The 21,262-nt window shown below is 49.6% G+C and overlaps 1 protein-coding gene and 1 pseudogene across 2 annotated transcripts; both read left to right on the top strand.

Annotated features, from left to right (window-relative positions):
• Positions 1-1,158: 1,158 nt before the first annotated feature.
• Klk1c2 (kallikrein 1-related peptidase C2) lies at positions 1,159-5,307 on the top strand. Its single transcript, NM_012677.1, is given in 5 exon segments — positions 1,159-1,239; positions 3,206-3,359; positions 4,232-4,518; positions 4,615-4,751; positions 5,109-5,307. Coding segments are annotated over 5 exon segments (780 nt in total). The 5' UTR covers positions 1,159-1,193; the 3' UTR covers positions 5,265-5,307.
• A 465-nt stretch (positions 5,308-5,772) lies between these two features.
• Positions 5,773-20,170, top strand: Klk5l-ps1 (kallikrein related-peptidase 5 like, pseudogene 1; annotated as a pseudogene). The gene is made up of 4 exons (XR_015648718.1): positions 5,773-5,779; positions 8,693-9,114; positions 9,221-9,343; positions 18,693-20,170. The product of XR_015648718.1 is annotated as a kallikrein related-peptidase 5 like, pseudogene 1 (transcript).
• Positions 20,171-21,262: the final 1,092 nt, after the last annotated feature.

Raw genomic sequence — 21,262 nt, 5'->3', positions numbered from 1 at the left:
CAAGGCTTCCTGCATTCTAGGCAATGAATCCACCACTTGGCCTGCATCCCAATCCCACCCATCCCCACACATACTTCCTTAAGAAGACAAGGTCTCATGTAGCCTGACCTAGAACTTGTTCTGTAGCTGAGCTGACCTTGAACTTCTGGTCCTCCTGCCTCCACTTCCCAAGTGCTGAGGTAACAGGTGTGACCACCATGCAGGCCCTGTGGGCAAAATCTTGCCCAGGGAAGTCAATTAGTCCAGATCTTTGGGCTTTTGAAGGATGGGACCTTGAGTCCCCTTACATAGGAAACAAGAGAAAGTCATTTCCAGTCCAACACTGTTCAGGGCGTGTGGCACTCCACAGGAATAACCTGAATTCTCATATACTAGAACCAAAGAGTGATCAGGACATGATAATGTGCACCGTAACTTCTATTTATCTTACTTTGTTTTATTGGTTTGTTTTGAGACAGCTTTATATATAACCCAGGCTGTCCTGGAATTCACTATGTAGACCAGGTTGGTCTACATCACAGATTATTAGCCCCTAAAATCACAGAGATCTGCCTGCCTCTGGCTTCAAACTTCCTGGATTAAAGGTGTACACCATTACCCAGCTCCCAAACGTCTAATAGGAAAAATAAAATCAGTGTTCCATAGTCCAAGGAAGGCAAGATTTTTGGCATTCTCAAAAAAACAAAACTTTTATCTGTGGGGAGCTTGCAGACTTCTTGGCTGTCAATGGTGCAAAGAATTTGTTCTAATGGCTAATTTCTGAGGATCATCTTGGTCTTGAGGTACAGCATCTTCCTTAGAGCTGTGTTTTGGGGGTCACTTGTTCCTCCACGCACCTATCATACCCTTTCAATATCACTCCTGACCTTGCCCTCTGACCTTGGTCCACAGAACATGAACAGGTCCAGGAGCAGTAGTCACTGCCCCACCCAATCTCACCCCTGGGAAGGTATCCAGGGAAACCTAGGATTTCCTGGACAGCAGGTGCAATAGGGCCCTCCCCTCCCCCAGCCATGAGGGTGAGAGCAGGGAATCCACCTGAGTCAGCAAGGTTATGGCCTTGGCCAGCATCTTCGTGCCAAAAGGGCAGGGGCAGGGCGGGGCTGGGGGGAGAATGAGGAGTTTTTAAAGGCTCCCCAAGGACACTATACAGGTCCAAGATCACCACCTGCTTCTCCTGGACACCTGATACCATGTGGCTCCAGATCCTGTCCCTAGTCCTGTCCGTGGGACGAATTGGTGAGACGGGGGGAAGCAGGCATGGTCAGAGCCCTGACTCTCATGCTGCTTTTGGCCCTGGACATCCCTTTCCCCTCTCCCCTGGCCCCACCAACATTCTAAAGCACCACCTGCTCCTCCCTCTCTTCTCTGCACCCTGCCAAGTCCCTCACAGTCCTCTCTCCCATGCCAGGCACCTGTTCCCTCCCATTTTCCAGAGCTTTCTCCTTCCTTAGCCACCTCATCATCTCTGGGCTTCTCCAGTCTCTCCAAGGAATTTTTCCAAACCCCGATGAACCTGAGGACCTCACTTGTCTCTCTATTTTGCCGTTTTACCTAGAGCCTAAGATTCCAACCCCTGTGTCAGAAGCTTCCCCAAATCCCACACTAGAGCCCTTGGCTGTCCAGCAGCTGTCAGCCTTCAGCTGTGCTCTCTACATCCTGAAAACTAGTCCGCCATCCTCTCAAGGTGCTCAGTTTCTATTGACAGTTTCACTTCGCAAATTGGCTTCTGACATCCGATGAGTCCCCTAACCCTTTCTGGTGTTGGGGATCAGCACATGTCCCTTCTCAATGGCTTCTTGGTTAAGTCTGGTTTTGGGTGGAGGAGGCAGCTCTTACAGGCCAGACAGACATCAAGGATCAATTGGATAGGGCCTCACTGAATGGGGATTTTCCATTTAGACTAACTTGGCTGTCTGGAAGGTCTTAGGGGACTCCTACTGCTTCCACCTCTGGTGTTACAGGGGCACACTGCCACACCTGACCTCTTACCTGGGTTCTGGGGAGTTCAGCTCGCGTCCTAATGCTTGCACAGCCAATACTGTAGCAACCAATCCATCTGCCTAGCTCTTGGGAATAAGAGCTGAGCTAGTGTCTCATGGTGTAACTCAGGCTTTTCTCTGGTCTGTGGCAACTCTCCTGCCTCAGCCTTCTGTGTGCTGGGATTACAGAGAAATAATTGCCAAGCTTCCCTGTTTCCTAACGGAGTGCTTTGGCCCACTCTTCTCTCCCGAGCTGCCCACTCCCAGCCTCAGGCCCCTTGTTGTTTCTAGCCTCCAGCAGCTCCTGTCCTATCTCGCTGGAACCCCACTGGAACCCTGCACAGCTCTAGTTCCCATGCTGAGCAGGACATCCCATGACCCCAAAACCTATCCTTAGCACACCACACCAACTGGGTCCTCCTCTCTCCCTCACAGTGGTATGACTTTTTAAACTCCTTTTCACCCCTGTGTTGTCAGAGGCTGCCTCCAAGAGAACCCTGAACCTCACCCATACCCTGGCCATTTGCCCCCGCCTACTCCGTGGGAAGAAGGACTGTTCCCTCACATCCCCCAGAGTCTCCTTCTCCCACTGCTTGTCCAGGCTCAAACTCTGTTCTTAGGGAGCCCCACCCTCATAGGTATCATCTCCACCACAGACCCTAACAGGAGTCCACGCCTAAGCCTTAACCCTGTGCCTTTGATCTGGAAACCGCTCATTCTCTCCTATCCCAGCTGGGCACTCCAGGAAACCCAAAATCATCCCCAAGTTCCCATTTCTGGATTCATTTATTCGCTCAAATCTAGTTATTAGGTGCCTCACCCTTTCCAGAATTCTCAAAACCCAACCAAGGCCCTGATGTCTTCTCAAGCCCTAGAGATTTTAAAGGCCAAAGTGTCTTGGCCTCTGATTTCACTCTCATTGGACTGAGAATGGACTGGAATCCTCTCTCTCTCTCTCTCTCTCTCTCTCTCTCTCTCTCTCTCTCTCTCTCTCTCTCTAGCTTGCTGGCTTGCTCTCTCTGCCTGCCATCCTGTAACCTGATTTCGGCTTCAGGAGTTATCTCCGTCCACACAGCATTGTTCTCCCTACAGAGGATCAGCCATACTTGAGTCCCTTCCCCACACCCTCTGGCCATGTCCCAGCCCTGCCTAACTGTGTCCCCAACCCTACAACCATACCCCCTACCTGCCAACCATAAACCAACCCCCTGCACCTATTACAGATGCTGCACCTCCTGGCCAGTCTCGGATTGTTGGAGGATATAAGTGTGAGAAGAATTCCCAACCCTGGCAAGTGGCTGTCATCAATGAATACCTCTGCGGGGGTGTCCTGATAGACCCCAGCTGGGTGATCACGGCTGCCCACTGCTATAGCAAGTGAGTAAGGGAGGGGACAGGAATGACTCCAGGACGGGCTGTGGTACTGAATGGCAGGAGGGTGGGATGGGCTCAAAGTCTAAAGAGGTCCAGCAGGCCTGGACCCATGGTCTGTCCATGACCTCCTGGGTCTCTTTGCTCCTCTCTCCAGGCTTGTGTTCATGTTCTGGTTCTTTCTTTTCTGTCTTATTGTTCATGTGTCTCCTGCCTGTATTCACATCTGAGTGTCTCTGTGGCCATCTGTCACTCTGTGACTCCTCCCTGGGTCTCGGCTCATCTCAGTCTGGGTCTGGGTCTCATGTGTCCTCTTTTATTACTACTGACAATACTGGAGAACAGATCTAAAGGTCCCTGAGGATACAAAGTCATGTTCCTGAATGTAAGGTGTCCCTGAATGTAGGATGTGAGAGAATTCCTCACTCTCCTCAGACCAGCTTGGCCTTTAGGACCTTCTGTCCACTCACAGGACACAGGGAAGAGCTGGTCAGAGCTGGAGCTGGGTGAGGTAACTGAGTACAGAGGGAGAGCAGGATGCTGGTGTGGGGGAGGGGAGTTAGGGAGGGGAGCTCAGACTTGGGCTGTGGGCCAGGCCTTACCTATGTGTTTGTATGTGTGTGTGTGACTGTCCGTGTGTGTGTATGAGACTTTCTGTGTGCATGTTTGTGTGAGTGTGTGTGTGTGTGTGTGACTGTCCGTGTGTGTGTATGAGACTTTCTGTGTGCATGTTTGTGTGAGTGTGTGTGTGTGTGTGTGTGTGTGTGTTTCTGTCTGACTCTCTTCTTTCCTTCCTCACTCCTCCCCCTTTCCCTGTACTCTGCCCAATCTCCCTGGTTGCCTCTTCTCATTCACTCCACCTCCTTCCCTGCCTTCAGCAATTACCAGGTTTTGCTGGGCCGAAACAACCTATTTAAAGATGAACCCTTTGCTCAGCGCCGGCTTGTCAGGCAAAGCTTCCGACACCCTGACTATATCCCACTCATCGTGACGAATGACACTGAACAACCTGTGCATGACCACAGCAATGACCTGATGCTGCTCCACCTCAGCGAGCCTGCTGACATCACAGGTGGTGTGAAGGTTATCGATCTGCCCACTAAGGAGCCCAAGGTGGGGAGCACCTGCCTTGCCTCAGGCTGGGGCAGCACCAACCCCTCTGAGAGTAAGTCTGAGCCAGGAAACACAGCTGGGTGTGAGAGAAAGGCAGACACGATGTGGCTGGGGTCTTCTCACCACCCTCTTGTCTCCTGATCTACAGTGGTAGTAAGTCATGATCTCCAGTGTGTGAACATCCACCTACTGTCTAATGAGAAGTGCATCGAAACCTACAAAGACAATGTGACAGATGTCATGCTGTGTGCAGGAGAGATGGAAGGAGGAAAAGACACTTGTGCGGTGAGACAGCCCCTCCCTGCAGTGAGGTGAAGGGCTGAGAGAGGGAACTGAGGTTGTCCATTCCCACTTCCACACCCTGTCTAAGCAGATGCTTCGCTTCCTGGAAGTGATGTGAGCTGGGAGGGGAGGATCCTGCAGCTGGTACTATTCCTCCTTTTGACTTGGTTTCAGGGACTGGCCTGTCCACCCCTCACTCCTTATAAGAGATGTCCTCCCAAGAGCAGGGTTCCGTCCCCTACGGGCCAGAGCTGCCTCTTAGACGCCCCCTGCCTTCCTCCTTCTGAAATCAGTTCCAAGATGTCAAGTAGAACCCAACTCCCAACTCCTACCTTACTCCTGTCCCTCTCCTTCTTTCAGGGTGACTCAGGAGGCCCCCTCATCTGTGATGGTGTGCTCCAAGGCATCACATCGGGGGGCGCTACCCCATGTGCTAAACCCAAAACACCGGCAATCTATGCCAAACTTATTAAGTTCACCTCCTGGATAAAAAAAGTTATGAAGGAAAACCCCTGAGTGTCACACTGTGCCCTGGTCTCAATAAAACCCACCATGCAGCACACATGTTCAAGTTCTGATTCTCTCTCACCTTCTGGAGTCTGGAGCTGGGAGTCCACCCGGCTAAGGTCAGGACTCCCAAAGCAGGTCGACAAGGGATAGGGGTCCATGTATGGTTGGCTTAAAGTATGGCCTTGAGACAAAGGCAGACAAAAGGCTCAGACCAAGTCAGTGATGGCACAGGGGTCTCCTCTGGCAAAGAACACGTTCAGATCTCAACGCTTAGTAAAGTTAGACACAACTGAAAGGTGGAATCCATCTAGGTCCGACCCTACACTGGAGGCAGAAGAGATGACAAGCAGTCAGACACTGAATACTTAGCCTGCTGGTCTGGTTTTATTGAGTCGTGGAAGCCAGGAGAGTGGCGGGGATGTTATATTAATTAAGCATTTTCTTCATGGGGAGGGTCCACAGAAGGGTAGGGTCTGTCCCCAAAGCTAGACTACAGAGTATCCCCCTGGAACCCATGGAGGGTATGTCTCTAGTAGTAACAAAGGATGAAGAGTGTCTTGGGGACCTTCCCTGCGGGGCAGAGCATCACCCAGGCTTGGGAAAAGGGCCACATTGCTTCCACTGCCTTGGAACACAAACCAATGTGTGCCCAGAGGGATATAACTGCAGCTGAGAGTATTGGAGGACTTTCAGAGGAGAGTCCCTGCCAAGACTCAGGCAGTAAGGAGTAGGCCCTAGAGTGGGGAGTGAGGGTTGCCACCTGTGTCCCCAGGGTGCTACCTGCTCTCAGGGGAAGTATGGGACCTCAAGGGAGGTCTGACCATAACTGAGCCACAGGGACCGAGGTAGAGGCATCAGGCTGCGGGGACTCATCAGTGTCCTGAGAAGTTGTGGTGTCCGTCTGTTGGGGAGGCCCCTGATAGGTCACAAAGCTGCTTGCAGTAGACAGCTTCTGGGCGGGCTCCAAGCTTCTGTCCGATACGGACGGCTTCTCCAAGTGTAATGTGTGGTGTTGCAAGGCCCAACAGAAGTAGCTGAGCCTCTGCTCCATGAAATGCGTTCTGTAGCCCAGTGGGAACTCACAGCTGCCCAGTGCATCAGCAGGTAGGATGGGCTCAGGTGTGGCTGTGGCCGGAGCACTTGCCTGACAAGCTAGGGTCCCTGGGATCCACCTCCCAAACACATTAGTAGGAGGACAATTGGGGTGAGGGGAGCTCCTCTTCTTCAAGGAAGACTATGCCACCCTCTTTCTTGGGTACCTCATGGGAGGTAGATGTCTGGGGAATGAAGGTTAGTACTGGGTCAGAAGGGCAGAGTGGTGGGTGGGCCATGAGCACCTCAGTGTCACCTTATTTCTCCGTTTTCCTGGCCCGCAGTCTTGTGTGATCCTACTCTTTGTGTGACTATGAGAAACTGTGTTTTTGTCTCTCCTCTTTCCCTGAATCCATGCCTCTGCATCTGTCCTATCTCTGTCCTCCTCTGGGTGCCTCTATGACCATCTGTCACCATTGTTCCCCACTTCCAGATCTCTACTCAACTCTCTCTGGGTCTGGGTTCCACTCTCCATCCCCATCACTACTGACCACAGTGAAGAACAGGATTCACTGCACCCTAAGAGGCAGGCATTGGGGGACCATATGCCAACGTGAGGGAAGTCCTCACATTCTCCAGACCAACCTGGCACTGTAGGATCCTGTCCAGGCTGGGGGACACCAAGGGAGAGGTTGGACAGAGCTGTGTCAATACAGCTGGATGAGCACAGAGACAGGGCAGGGTACTGGGAGGAAGTGGGTTCAAAGCTTGGGCTGTGACCATATCACAGGTACCAGGCAAGCTCAGGCTAGCCCAGTGTACCCAAGTGGCTCTCAGGCCTGCCCCTTCCCTGTTCCATTTCCCCTTCTCTCTTTACTTCCTGCCTCATTGCCCACTTCCTCTGTTTGTCTCTGCCTCTTTTCCGTCCCCAGTCCCTTCTTCTCTCTCATGTACTTACTGCTCCCATGTGTCTCCACCTGCTTTCCCATGGTGCTTCACACTGCCCTTCCCCCTGCTACCTTTCTAGTTCTCTTGATTTAATCTTGTGTGTGTGGTGCATGTGTGATACTGTTGATGAAGTGTGTGTGAGCGTGTGTGTGTGTGTATGGAGGCCAGGAGCAGACATCATCTGTCTTCCTCTCTTGCTCTCCAGCTTGTGTTTTCTAAGTTGATTTATCCCCTTTATTTGTTTTGTATGTGTGAGTGTGTGAGTCTGTGTATGTGCAAGTATGTATGACACTGCATGAGCGTGGAGATCACGAGACAGCCTGCAGGAGTCAGTTCCCTCAATCCACCATGTAGGTCTTGGGATTGAAATCCAGTCACGATGCTTGGCTGCAAGAGCCCCTACCTACTGAGCCGCTTCACTGCCTGCATCATTTTTCTTTAATCACCTTAATAAAAAATCCTGTATATGAGTGTATTGCTTCTCTGTGTTTCTATGCACTTTGAACTAGAGTTACAGACACTTGTGAGCCAGCATGTTTGTGCTGGGAATGTGTTGTTGTAAAAATATAAAAATAAAAATGTATTGTTGGTCTTTTACCCCGCTGGGTCTAACCTCGGTGTCCAAGATATCTGCTAGATATCTTGGTGGAAACACATCCCAGCCGCACACTTTTTTACCCTCAAACCCTCACATAAAAGAACACACAACACAATAGTCTCAGATCCAATTGGTAAGATATAATTGTCCACTTAAACATACAATGTCCGGTACTATCTATCCCTTGAGAACATTAATAACAACCTGTAAATACACAGAGCAGAATCTTAACATCACCTGCCATCTTGTCCTGTCACGGCTTCTCTCCCTCTCTCCCTCCTGTCTTTTCCTCTCTCCCTTAGTCTCCTCTTCTTCTTTCAAACTTCTCTCCCACCCATCCTTCCTTCTCCTCCAATGACAGACCTCCTTCTATCCTGTACCTGCCCCTCACCAGTACTTTACAAATTCAATGGAGAGGGGGTTCTGGTGAAGTCACCTGAGTTCTGAGTCCTTGACTAGGCAACTGTCTTGGGGCAGTGGAATTAGCATCAAAATACAGATAACTTCAGGGCAAACCACAACAGGAATGACCCAGGTCCTCTGAAAAAGCAGTTAGTGCTCTTATCCACTGAGCCACCATCTGTCTAGCCATCTTCTGCCCCTATGTTTTTTGAGACAGGAGCTCAAATATTCAGCATAGTTGGGTCCCGGGCAACACTAGAGATCACCATGTCCCTGCGTGCTCAGCTCGGAATTGCAGGCACATGCCACTCAACCTGATTGACATCACAGTTCCTAAGGTCAAAGTCAGGTGCTCACACTAGTGCAGTAAGCTTGTTACCTGCTGAGCCATCTCACACCCTGGTGCCCCTGCCTTTCCCATTCTGTGTCTGTGTCTCCCTCCCTCTCCTGCCAGTACTTTCCTGCTCTCTCTGCTGCCCACATTCTCTTTCCCATCCATTTCTCCTCTCATTCTCCCTTTTGTCCAGATCCCCTGCGTGCTCCTTCTCCCTCATCTCTGCTTCTCCCTCACATAACAAGGTGAGGCTGGGTCAGCACAGCCTGGACACTGATGGAGACACTGGCCAGTACGTCACTGTCCGACATTCCATCCCACACCCACTCTACAACAGGAGCCTCCGAATGCCCACGTTTCTCAGCCCGGATGCTGACAACAGCCAGGACCTGATGCTGCTTCAGCTGAGGGAGCCAGCCAACACCACAGAGGCTGTGAGGGTGACGAGCCAGCCCACTGAGGAGCCTAAGCAGGGGAGCCGCTGCCTGGCATCCGGCTGGGGCAGCACCAGGCCAGATAAGTGTATGCCTGGGTCAGACCCTGTATCCTGGAGCAGGAAGTTCGGTTCTGGAGGAACAGGCCGGGCAACTGAGCTTCTGTGTTCCTGTCATGGTTGGGATCTCTCGGCCCACAGCTCTAAGTGCAAAGATGCTGCAGTGTGTGGACCTCACCCTCATGTCCAGTGATGTCTGTACTTACACCTATTCACAGAGGGTGACAGAATCCATGCTGTGTGCTGGACACCAGGAAGGCAGCAGAGATACCTGCATGGTGAGCAGCCCCAACCCCAGGTCGCCGGTGGCTGCAGAAGACCAAAGGTCTGCGTTAGATAGAAGTCCTGAGTTTTTCATAACTGATCCGTGGGAGCTGATCAAAGAAAGTCTCCTCAAGAGGTGAAAGGGAAAGTAAGAACAGGAAGAGAAGGAAAGAGGGGACAAATGGAAGAGAGAGAAGGGGCGGGGAAGAGAGGAGAAGAGGAGAAGGCAGAGGAGGATGGGGAAAAGGGGTAGAGACCAGGAAGATGGAGGTGGGACAAAGAAATATAAAGAAAACTGGGAGGTGGGGTGAAAAGTAGAAAAGGGGGAAGGGGAGGCAGAGGACGCTCTGGGGAGGAGGCACAGGAGGCTCACAGAGTGAAGCCAGGGGAGGAGGAAAAACAACACTCCCAGCCTAAGGCTCAAGGTCTTCTGTGTTGACCAAGGTTCCCAAGAGGTCTGCTGCAACCAGCTTGGGGCAGGCAGGAGGACATGCAGATGAGGTCACCGCTAGGGGGCAGGGCAAGCACACTCCCAAAACCCACACCCTGGACTGTAGTTGGCAAGATGTGAGAGCTCCTAGGTTGTCCCTTTGTGAGTCTTAGAGGCGGTATGTGCCTGTGGAGCTCATAGAAATGTGTCTTACTGGACACCAGGGTGTTCCAAAGAGGTATCTGGGACCTGGGAATGTGAACTGTGGACTCCCTCCCCTTGGCCTTCTGCATAGCTTTTGCCCCTATTGGAGCTTCATTTCCTCTCTATTAAGGAAGCCCAGGCACCATCTCCCAAGAGGACACAGGGATCTGAGGACAGGCAGCAGGGAATAGCAGCCTGAGTCCCACAGAAAAATGACCCAGATGAAGCTCATCTCAGCATGAGACAAAGAGACATGTGGACATGGGAGACTTCTAGAACAACTTAGCCATGGGGGCCCAGAGTATCTGTAGGTCTAGGATGCAGACCTGAAATGGGGGTTTTGTTTGATCTGAAGATCCAGAGTGATTCTAGACAACTCTAACACTGGGTTCCCAGGTTTCTGAGGACACAGGTAGAAAAATATCCTAAAGTTGGAAAGCCTGGATTTTAAGATTTGTGTACTGTATGTCCAGGGTGACTAAGCCAGCCCTTTAGGTTTGTCCCATAAAGTCAACAGCTTCCCAGACCTAGGGAGGGACAGAGCTTGTAACTGATGTCCTGATTGGCTGTGTGACCTCAGCTCAGTACCACCTGCACAAGGGACCTTCTCATTATTGAGGTTCTAGGCAATTGTTCAAGGCCCTCTGGGCGTTCTGAGACACCAGGAGCCAGCCACAAATACCAGAAGCCTTGGATCATCTGTATGATGTCTCCTGGCCCAAACACAGAATCTAGAGGCCAAGCTCCAGATCCCAGAACTACCTCATAATCCAAAGAACAAGAGCTTGAAACCTAGATGTTCAGTGCGTGCTCCACAGCCTACACTGCAGTGATCCACAGTCAGAAGCCAAGCTGACCTGAGATAGTTTTTCACCATGCTTCAGCCTGGACAGCCCAGGCTGTTCTCAAACCTTCCATCCCTTTCCATCCCTACTTCCTAAGTGCTGGGGTTACAGGGAAAAGGCTTGTGATACCCGGCCTGGCTCATGCAAACTCTGTTCTTTGGGCGGCGGCGGGGGAGGGGTTGTTTTATTTTGTTTTGTTTTGCTGTTGTTATCATAAACAAGTCTCAGGTATCCCAGGCTAGCTTCAAGCTCACTTAAGTAGGCAAACATGTCCTGAACTCCTGATCCTCCCGCCTCACCCCCTCAAGAGGTAGGATTGCAGGCTTGCCCTATCCTATTTGCTTTACGTGGTGCTGGAGATGGAATCAAGTGTAAGAGTGGGAGGAGGGGGAGGATGGGAAAGAGGGGGAGAAGACAAAGAGGAGGAAAAACATGGAGATGACACCAGCAGAAGGAAAACATGCAGAATAAAAGCCTGGAACCACAGAAGTTATTCTCAGTTGTGAGCCCAGGCTGCAGCTGTCTGTAGGCACTGGACCTCAGACTTCAAAAGTAGACTGTCATAGGGACAAGGCTCAGTGAACAAAGTGCCTGTCATGCAAGCCTGAGGACCTGAGCTCAGTGTCATCCAGCACTGGGAAGATGGGACAGGTGGGTCTCTGGAGGTGACTCCCCAGATAGCCTGGGTCTATCAGGAAGCTCCAAGCCCCGCTAGAGAGAGACTCTGCTCAAAAGACAAGGTGGCGAGCTGGAGAGAAAGCTCAGCAGTTCAGAATCCAAGCTGCTCTTCCAGGGAGCCTAAGTCTGGTTCCCAGCACCCATGCCAGGTAGCAACCAGCACAACCTACTGTAACTCTAGTTCTTAGGATCCAAAGCCTCTAGACTGAGGGGCACCTGCACTGGTTCTACTGGTTCACAAGTTCACATATGTAAGCCTCACATAAAATATAAACATGAAATGAGTAAAACTCCATAAGTCACTCTTGGGAGACACCCACACTTGATATCTGGCCTCAACACCCACCTGGACATGTGTGTGAACATTTAATATGTTTTAATGAATAAAAGTGAAAAAGGTCAACCAGATGGTGGTGGTGTGCACATTTAATCCCAGCACATGTGAGGGAGAAGCAGGCAGATTACTGAGTCCAAGGCCAGCCTGGTCTACAGAGTGAGTTTCAGGGCAGCCAGGCTACACAGACAAACTCTGTCTTGAAAACAAAATGAAAGAATTAAACTGACACTCGAGACTTCAGGTCATGACAACCAGATCCAACATATTCCTAGTCCATATGCTAACATAAATCCACATGCAAGGTGGCATGGTGGAAAATACGTGTTATTCTAGCCTTTGGGAGGCTGAGGCAGAAGGATTTCAAGTCCAGACTCAGATCAGCAAGACCCGTCTCATAACAACAGAAAGAACCAAAGCTCCAAAAGTCTCTCCCAGGTCTGAGAAGCATGACTTTAACAGTCAGTGTTCACAGCTACCAAAACGTTCCAGCTCTGTGCTACACTGTCCTCTGGTTTCTGCTCTTTCTCTCCTGTCCCCTCCCTCTGAGGGATTTTCCCCTGGGTGGAATTTCTCCTTGTAGACACATACAATGTCTTCAGACTAATAAATGCTCATTAGAAGCTCCTAGTCTCACATCCCACCAGTCACCATCGTGTCCAGCCTGTAAACCTGACCCTCCACTGCCTCTCTCTCCACTCTATGCAACCACACCCCGAGACCAAGGCTGGGCTAGGAGCTTATAAATGCAGGCTTTCGGGTGACTGCTCCCCTTCTGGAATCCCAGCTGCCCTGGATATCACTGCAGGAACCAGTGAGGGTGAGAGCTTTGTGAGAAACTTGGGGAAGAGGGTGGGAGAGGAGAGGGGACCCTATAAATGCTTTGGTGTCCAGGAGACAAATACTACCATGGACGACCAGTTGTCAAGGGATTTGCGTCCTCTGTGTTCTTTTCCTGTTGCTTTAAGTTGGATTTGAACCAAGAAAATGTCTTGAAGCTTCTAGAAAAGCCTAGGTGTGGGGGGGAGTAAGGGACAGGGTGAACTGGGAGCTCGTCCCTGAAAACAGTTCGCTTGGAGCCAAGAACATGGTCAGCAGTTACCACAGGTCAAGTCAGTTCAGAACAACCTCTCTTATTTGTCTCACGCTGGTCAGAACTGAGGATAGGAGGGTCTGACCTGACTCCATCCTCCTCAAGAACAAGGAGTGGGGAGCATCCAGGTCTCAGTATCTGCAGTCACTGCTACCATGCAGGGGCAGGACAGACGCCATAGAATCTTGATGACATCGCCTCTGGATTACCATGTCTTGGTCTTCCAAGGCTTGCATAGTCTTTCAGGATGAGTTGAAAGAGTAAATAGCAAGATGAGAAGGACTTGAATTCAACACCCCCCCCAAACTTCCTGACTTCTCTCCATGTGCCAGACTCTAACACTGGGTGGTACCTGCGAATTGAGGGTCACTCTGGTGGCATCTGTTTAGAAGGAGTTCTCAGTCTCATGAGAAGACACCACAGAGAGTCTAGGGAGGGAAGAGGTGACAGAGAAGTTCAAGAGTTGGGACAAGCTGTGCAGTCTGTGTGTGAAACTGCAGGCTGAAGTCCAGCACTGGCTATGCCTAGGGCAAGGTCACAGAGACCCAGCTGAGCAGGTTGGAAGAGGAGGAGGAAGTTCAGCCTTTCTAACTCCTGCTGAGGACATGGGACTTTATTTAGGGGCTATCAGATGTCCATGGGAAGCTTGATGGGAAAAAGGATTGCTCATCTCTGCTGTAGAAAGGCAGATGGGATAGTGAAAGTCATTCAACACCTGAGAGCCTAAGGCATGAAGGTGGGGAGTTCAAGGCTAACCTGGGTAACTTAGTGGGACACTGCCCCAAAATGAATAGTAAAAAGAGAGTTGGTCATATAGCTTGGTGATAGAAGGCATTTGTAGAATCCACCAGTAAGGGGCAAGGAAGGTGTGAGGTTCATTTCACTTATCTAGTTTAGAGCAGAAGAGAGGATAGAAAGAAGGGAATGAGAGAGGTTAGCTCTCTAGGGACTTATGTATGAGGCAGACTACAGAGTACTAGACTAAACGGGACTCATGGGAAGCTGATTAGAGTCCTGATCCAGGGCCTTAGGAATGAGAGAGAGATACAGAGGCTATTGAATAACACTGTGGTCTGCCAGTTCTGGAAGGCACAGAGGCCCCTCCAGAGATAGTGACCAGGAGGGAAAACAGGTGGAGCCTGCGGGAGACAGAAGGCAGATCAGTAAAAGTAAATCCCTGTCAAGCATCATGCTGTACACGTGTCGTCTCAATAGTCCGGAGGCTGAAGCTGGAGGATCATGAGTTTGAGGCCAGCCTGGGACATGTAGAAAAACATTGTGACAAAAGACAAAAGAAAAGTGTGTCTACACAGGGGATACACTTGTGTCTAAGAAGGGTTATGGGGACAGATGGCTCCAGCCTTTCCCCAGTTTTTGTCATGACCCTCAGATCGCTAAATGCTGGAGCTTATTCTACACTGTCACTTCACCTTGCTTTCATCTTGCTGGTGGCTGCAGGTGAGGGGCATCAAAGTCAAGTACTGGTCTGCTGGAAAGGGTGCCTATTTCCACAGAGTATCTGCACCCTTGGACTTTTCAGCTCATACCTTTCCTTCAGACCCCTATTTTCATTTCCTTCTGAGCCACCAGTTAAATATCCCTGAATCCTCAATCCTGAGTCAACAGAAGATATGGGCCATCTGAGCCCTTGAACCTTATTTCTCAGGATGATCTTTATTGCTGTGTAACCTTGAGGAAACTCTTTTACCTCTCTGGGCCTTAAGAGCTTTATAGCTATGACAGTTATTTTGATGTACCAATCACATCATGTAGGTGACACATGGGACAAGCAGTCAGGATTGTTGAGACACCAATAGCTCAGGACATAGGTTTGAATCCCAGGGCTACCAGTTTCCCAACACTGCAAGTCTAGTTTCTCAACCCTAGGAAGGAGCCAAGTATCCTCCCTAAGTATCCAGTGTAGTTCTCTATGAGGTGTGTGAACATGGTGGGACAACTTGGACACTGCAGGCACAGCTATTCCCACACATCGACCATGTGAGGCAGAGGGCTTGGGGCAAGCCCCGTGGACACAGCACTTGCTGTGTAAGCATTTGCTGTGTAAACATGGCTGTCTGAGTTTACATCCCCAATACCCACATGGAAAGCCCAGCTGTATGCCTATAAACTCCAGAGCTGGGAGGTGGAGACAGGGGGATCCCTGGTGCTTGCTGGCCATCCAGTCCAGCCAAACTCTAAGCTCCATATTTAGTGAGAAATCCTGTCAGCCAAAATAAGGTCAGAACTTTTGAGATGACACACATTGTACCTGCCTTCAGGCCTGAATAATTGAGTTTGGGACCCACACTGTGGAATGATAGTCACTATTGCCTTCATTTACTAAGGAGCATGTTGGACTCAAGGATGGCCATTAAAGGAAGATCACTCTGGGTGAAAGTCCAACCACAGACCAAACTCTATCACATCTTGTGGAAAATTTCAATGTAACCTGATGCTTTCTGCCCTTCAGAAATCTGGAGGGGTGTCCATTAACGATCCTCCTGTTCCCAACATGACCTCTGCCCAGGGCTCTCAGCCTTCCCCCATGGTGGCCAAGCCTCCCCTTGGGTTCTCCCTGGGCTCTGCCTCAGCTGTCTGCTGCACCCAGCCAGAGCCTCCACCCTCCTCCAGCTGGGACCAGCTGGGTGCAGCTCAATGCCCAGCTGTTCAGCCAGTGTCCTCCTCCACAGGGCGACCACACCCTTCCTCTTTTAAGCCCCTCAACTGCCACATCAGCACTCCCACAGATTCTCAAGTCCTTGCCTGTATTCCTGACCTTGGAAGGTAGAGGGCAGAGTATAGAGAGATGGCTTGGTTGTATCAGTCCAGCACAGGAGTAGGTGTCTGTCATGATCTTGACCTTGGAGGAGTGGGGCAAGAACATTCCTGTAGTGTCTTGATTGTATTAGTCTCTATGGGTGTCTGTCTCTATCTCTGTCTCTCTCTGTCTCTTTGTCTCTTTGTTAGTCTGTCTCTGTCTCTCTCTGTCTCTCTTTCTCTCTGTCTCTCTCTGTCTCTCTGTCTCTCTTTCTCTCTGTCTCTCTCTGTCTCTCTGTCTCTCTTTCTCTCTGTCTCTCTCTCTGTCTCCCTGTCTCTCACTCATCCTTGGTTTTCCCATCTGTGAACTAAGTGTCCACAGCACTTGTCTCCTAGGGTGTCTGTGAGGATTAAATGAGCTGTGCATCTTAGCCAATCAGAACTCTCTTTCTCTCTCTCTCTCTCTCTCTCTCTCTCTCTCTCTCTCTCTCTGTGTGTGTGTGTGTGTGTGTGTGTGTGTGTGTGTGTGTGTTGCTGTCCAGAGGCAGGAGCAAGGTCGCCCCACCCCTTGTGAACTTCACAGAGTTTCCTTAAACATTAGCGGTCCTATTCCCCCATCGGTGCTATGCTGCTAGTTGTCTTGGAACTTGAAATCTCAGCTCTGTATCTGGTGGTATCTGTATGTGATCTGGGTTGGTGGAGAACTGTCCATATATGAGTATTTCTCCTATAGGTGAATATCTGGGTCCCTGAGTTCCATAAAATTGCTTGTGAGTAAAACACATTTTTTCTTTGTGTGCACGTGTATACACATCCAGTATGTGTACATGCATGACAGGCACTGCCTGCTTTGTTTTATTTTATTATTTTATGTGTAGGAATATTTTGTCAGCATTCATGTATGTGCACCATGTCTGTGCCTGGTGCCCACAGAGGTCAGAAACAGCCATCAGATCCCCTGGAACTGGAATTACAGATAGTCATGAGCTACCATTTGGTTTCTGGAAATTGACACTGGATCCTCTGTGAGAGCAGCCTGTGCTCTTAACCTGTGAGCCATTGCTCCAGCACCACATTAGTTTTTTGACACAGAACTTGTCAGAGGCACAATGCTCACTGGTTAGCACAGGGGAGCTCCAGGGATCTCATTGCCCTCAGGCAGTGTAGCTTATGGAGTTATAAGCACGCACCACAATGCCTGGCTTTTTACTGGAGTGCTTGGGATTATACCTGGGTCCTTGTGCTTGGAAGGCAAGGACTTTACCCACTGAGTCGTGTCCTCAGATTTTAAATTGTGGTTTGATGTTGTAACTAGATCTGTACCGATGTCTGTCATACTTCAGGCATAGCTACCATCACCAACCTGAACATCCTCATGGACACATAAATAAACGGGTGTCCTTTGTTTAAAGTAACAAGTGTAATCCCAGAACCTGAGAGACCTAATAGAGAAGACTGTCAGGCATTCAGACTGCCCCAGTTACGTTACAAGTTTTAAGCCAGGCTGTGCAACAGAGTGAGACCTTGCCTCAAAACACTGAATGAATAAATCAATTCATAGTGTTTCAAGGGCTTAGAATGCTTCAGGCAGAATTCACCACACACAGACACCGGTAGGCCCTTTCTGAGTTTCATGACCGTACCCATGGTCTAGGATTGAGAAAAACAAGCTCCAAGAGTCCAAAGTCTGGCCTGGGAGACAGGTCCGTCAGTGAGAGTCCAGTCAGTGAGCTGCTTACTGTACAGGTTTGTGGATCTGGATTTGACCCTCAGAACCTGTCAGAAGCCATAATGCAGCACTGGGAGCGGGAGTAGACCCAGTGGGATCCTGAGGGTCACTGTCCCACCAGCCTAGCACAGTCAGTGAGCACAGGTTCAGTGAGAGTAATCTATCCCAGTACTTGAGAATGACACTGAGATTGTCCTCTGACCTCATACACGCATGTGTCCACACAGGTTGCTAGGCATCCAAACTTGGTCTTCAGGCAGCAAGCACCTAACTGAGGAGCCATCTGCCAATCTAAGCAGGGATTTCTTTTTCATTTTTTCATTTTTTCATTTTTTTTGACTAGGAGGAGCTCTGACACACCCAGCGATTTCTTAATGAACCAATGACCTGGGCAAAGCCTGTGGGGATAGGGTGAGGAGGAGGCAGGAATCCTGAAAAGCACGGGTATGGGGAGAGATCGTCTACCTGTATATCTCCACAGCGCAGGATGGTGACAAGGTCCTAGAAGGCGAGGAGTGTGTGCCTCATTCGCAGCCATGGCAAGTGGCCCTCTCATGGCCCCTTCAATTGTGGTGCCTTCCTCAATCCCCGCACTGGGTGTTGACTGCTGCCCACTGCCAAACCCAGTATAAAGGAAGGGTATGGGGGCCGGGGTGTGCGACGACAACTGGAAACTTCTAGGTTTGGGATGCATAGACTGTGGCTTTGGTGGGGAAGTAACCCAAGTTCTTGGTTTCTGAAGGGTGGGTAGGAAAGGCATGGAGGCAGGGAGTTTATTTTGACTCAGGATGGGGAGATATTGTGGTTGGCATTGGATGTCATAGGTTTGTGGAAGGGGTAAAAAATAAGCAATGATCAGAGTTGGGTTGTGTTTAAAGAGCACAGCTTTAGTTTGGCTTTGGATGAGGACGATATTTAGATTTTGGAGGGCATCTGATTTGAACTAAGTGGGGCTGGGTACTGAACATGTGGGACTGAGTTCTCTTGGGTTGTGTTGAATCAGCGGAGACTTGGACTGATTTGAGTTAAGGTTTGAGTTTCCTGGACTGGGGTTGGCTGGGGATTTCATTGATGAAAAGTAGTGGTTGGTTAGAGTAAGGGGGACAGTGGGTTGGGTGTAACTGGGTTCGTTGGTAGAGTTACCTGGCCTCCATCTCCAACACTACAGACAACAGGCAGGGCGGTGCACACCTGTCGCCCCAGCGCTCTGGAGGTTGAGACAGGAGGAGCAGGTGTGCATCCTCTCACTACATGGAATGAAATATTGAGGAAAACCCCTCCCTCTGTCCACAGGGTGACTCTGGAGGACACTTGATCTGCAACGGAGCCTGCAGGGCATTGTATCCTGGGGTGATGTCTCCTGTGATACTACCATCAAGCCTGGAGTCTACACAAAAGTTTGCAAGCTACATGGAGTGGATATGGAAAAATATGAGAAGGAACTGACTCATTGGCCCACTATCTACGTCCCTCAAGGACCACCTGGGACACTGACTAAGAATCTCCCTCATTCCTACTGAGAAAGCTGAGTCCCTCTGCATATCAACATACACTGTTATCCAGGGCTTCTCTCCTGCTGGTATCACCTGCTTAGCATGAAGAAAACAGTGTTGGTAGGGTGGTAGGGTGGATCCCAGCACTCAAGAATCAGAGGCAAGTAGATCTCTGACTTTGAGGCCAACCTGGAGTACAAATTGGGTTCCAGGATAGCCAGGGCTACACAGAGAAACCCTTAGTTAAAAAAGAAAAAAATAGGGTTGATCCATAGTGCTCATCCAATTTTCTCTGTAAGAGAGTGACTTTCTTTCTTTAGGGTAGTGTGGTAAATAATATTTGGGGGTTTCTACATCACCTTAGACCATTTAGTTCCCAAATAAAAGTCTCAAAACATTGATATTTACAATACGCCTGAAAGCACTACGCTGGGCAGACATCAGCCCTCTATGCTCTTTTGTCTACTTCCCTGTCAATGACCCCAAAGTGTGACGCTCCATGTTCCACCTTGACCGCTTCTAGTGCAAGGGACTAGCCCTCGTGGACATGCGATCATGAACCACCTACCCAGTGACTACTTCTTCCTTCTCCCATACCCTTTTCTTCTTGTGGTCTCTGCCTGAGACTTCAAGCCCAGAATTTTCCAGACCTGCCTATGTCTATTCTGCCTATAGGCTGTAGGCATCTTTATTAACCAATCAAGGATAACTTGGGGACAAGGTTTGTACAACAAAGCTGGTACATGAGGATCTACTGGTCTTGAATCAACCAGGTTTTGGGGTACAGAATTTTGCAATGAATATAAGCAGCACTAAGCCAAAACCCTACAGGGCATAATGGGAAATGTGTGGAGGACTAGGCTACAAAGTCTCCTGTTGCATGTTACCCAAAGACCCCTTCCTTGGGAGATGGTACACAGCTTCAGATATGGCTTTGCTCTTTTGAATTAGATGTGGAATCAGGGATCAGGGGTGTGGCCTCGCTCATCCTTGGTTTTCCCATCTGTGAACTAAGTGACCAGAGCACATGTCTCCTAGGGTGTCTGTGAGGATTAAATGAGCTGTGCTTCTTAGCCGATCAGAACTGTGTCTGGCACTTTGTCCACAGTCATGAGCAGTGCACCCCAGTAAGAGGACCTAAATCTAGATTTCCAAGATTCATCATTAGTTCTAGGACTCCCGGTGGCCAAGCCAGTAAGGGAAATGTTCTCTTTGCCTTGTCTGCGTTGGTGACACACAATACAGGCTTGGACATGGTGAGCTGCCTTGCTGATTGCATCATCCAGGTCTCAGGGTTGGAAACTGTGGCTTTATCATCAAAGATACAGGAATCGAGTTTCTGATTCTCTTCTGAGACCCCAACCTGTGATTCTTAGGGTCACTGAATGCTGAAACCTTTGATATTGATCATTGAAATCAACAGATTTCAGATAATATTTTTTATTGCAGGTCTTTATTGTGTGGGTGAGAGTGTCTGTCACAGGACATGTTTCAAGAGTTGGCTTCCTTCTACCACTCAGGATTGAATTTAAAGGACGTCAGGCTTGGTTGCAGACACATTACCCACTGAGCCATCTGGCCAACCTCAAAATATTTACTTACATATTTATTCCCTTCTGTCAGTCAAGGATGATCTTGAATTCTGATCCTCCTGCCTCCACATCACACATGTTAGTTCTACAAGCATGCACCACCTCACCTGATTATACACAGCACTGTGGCTCAAACCCAAGGCTTCCTGCATTCTAGGCAATGAATCCACCACTTGGCCTGCATCCCAATCCCACCCATCCCCACACATACTTCCTTAAGAAGACAAGGTCTCATGTAGCCTGACCTAGAACTTGTTCTGTAGCTGAGCTGACCTTGAACTTCTGGTCCTCCTGCCTCCACTTCCCAAGTGCTGAGGTAACAGGTGTGACCACCATGCAGGCCCTGTGGGCAAAATCTTGCCCAGGGAAGTCAATTAGTCCAGATCTTTGGGCTTTTGAAGGATGGGACCTTGAGTCCCCTTACATAGGAAATAAGAGAAAGTCATTTCCAGTCCAACACTGTTCCAGGCGTGTGGCACTCCCCAGGAATAACCTGAATTCTCATATACTAGAACCAAAGAGTGATCAGGACATGGTAATGTGCACCGTAACTTCTATTTATCTTACTTTGTTTTATTGGTTTGTTTTGAGACAGCTTTATATATAACCCAGGCTGTCTTGGAATTCACTATGTAGACCAGGTTGGTCTACATCACAGATTATTAGAGCCTAAAATCACAGAGATCTGCCTGCCTCTGGCTTCAAACTTCCTGGATTAAAGGTGTACACCATTACCCAGCTCCCAAACGTCTAATAGGAAAAATAAAATCAGTGATCC

Source organism: Rattus norvegicus, chromosome 1, assembly GCF_021556685.1.
Source record: "Rattus norvegicus strain SHRSP/BbbUtx chromosome 1, alternate assembly SHRSP_T2T, whole genome shotgun sequence".
NCBI lineage: Eukaryota > Metazoa > Chordata > Mammalia > Rodentia > Muridae > Rattus > Rattus norvegicus.
Note: the sequence above shows the minus strand (reverse complement) of the source record. Positions and strands in the feature narration are given on the sequence as shown.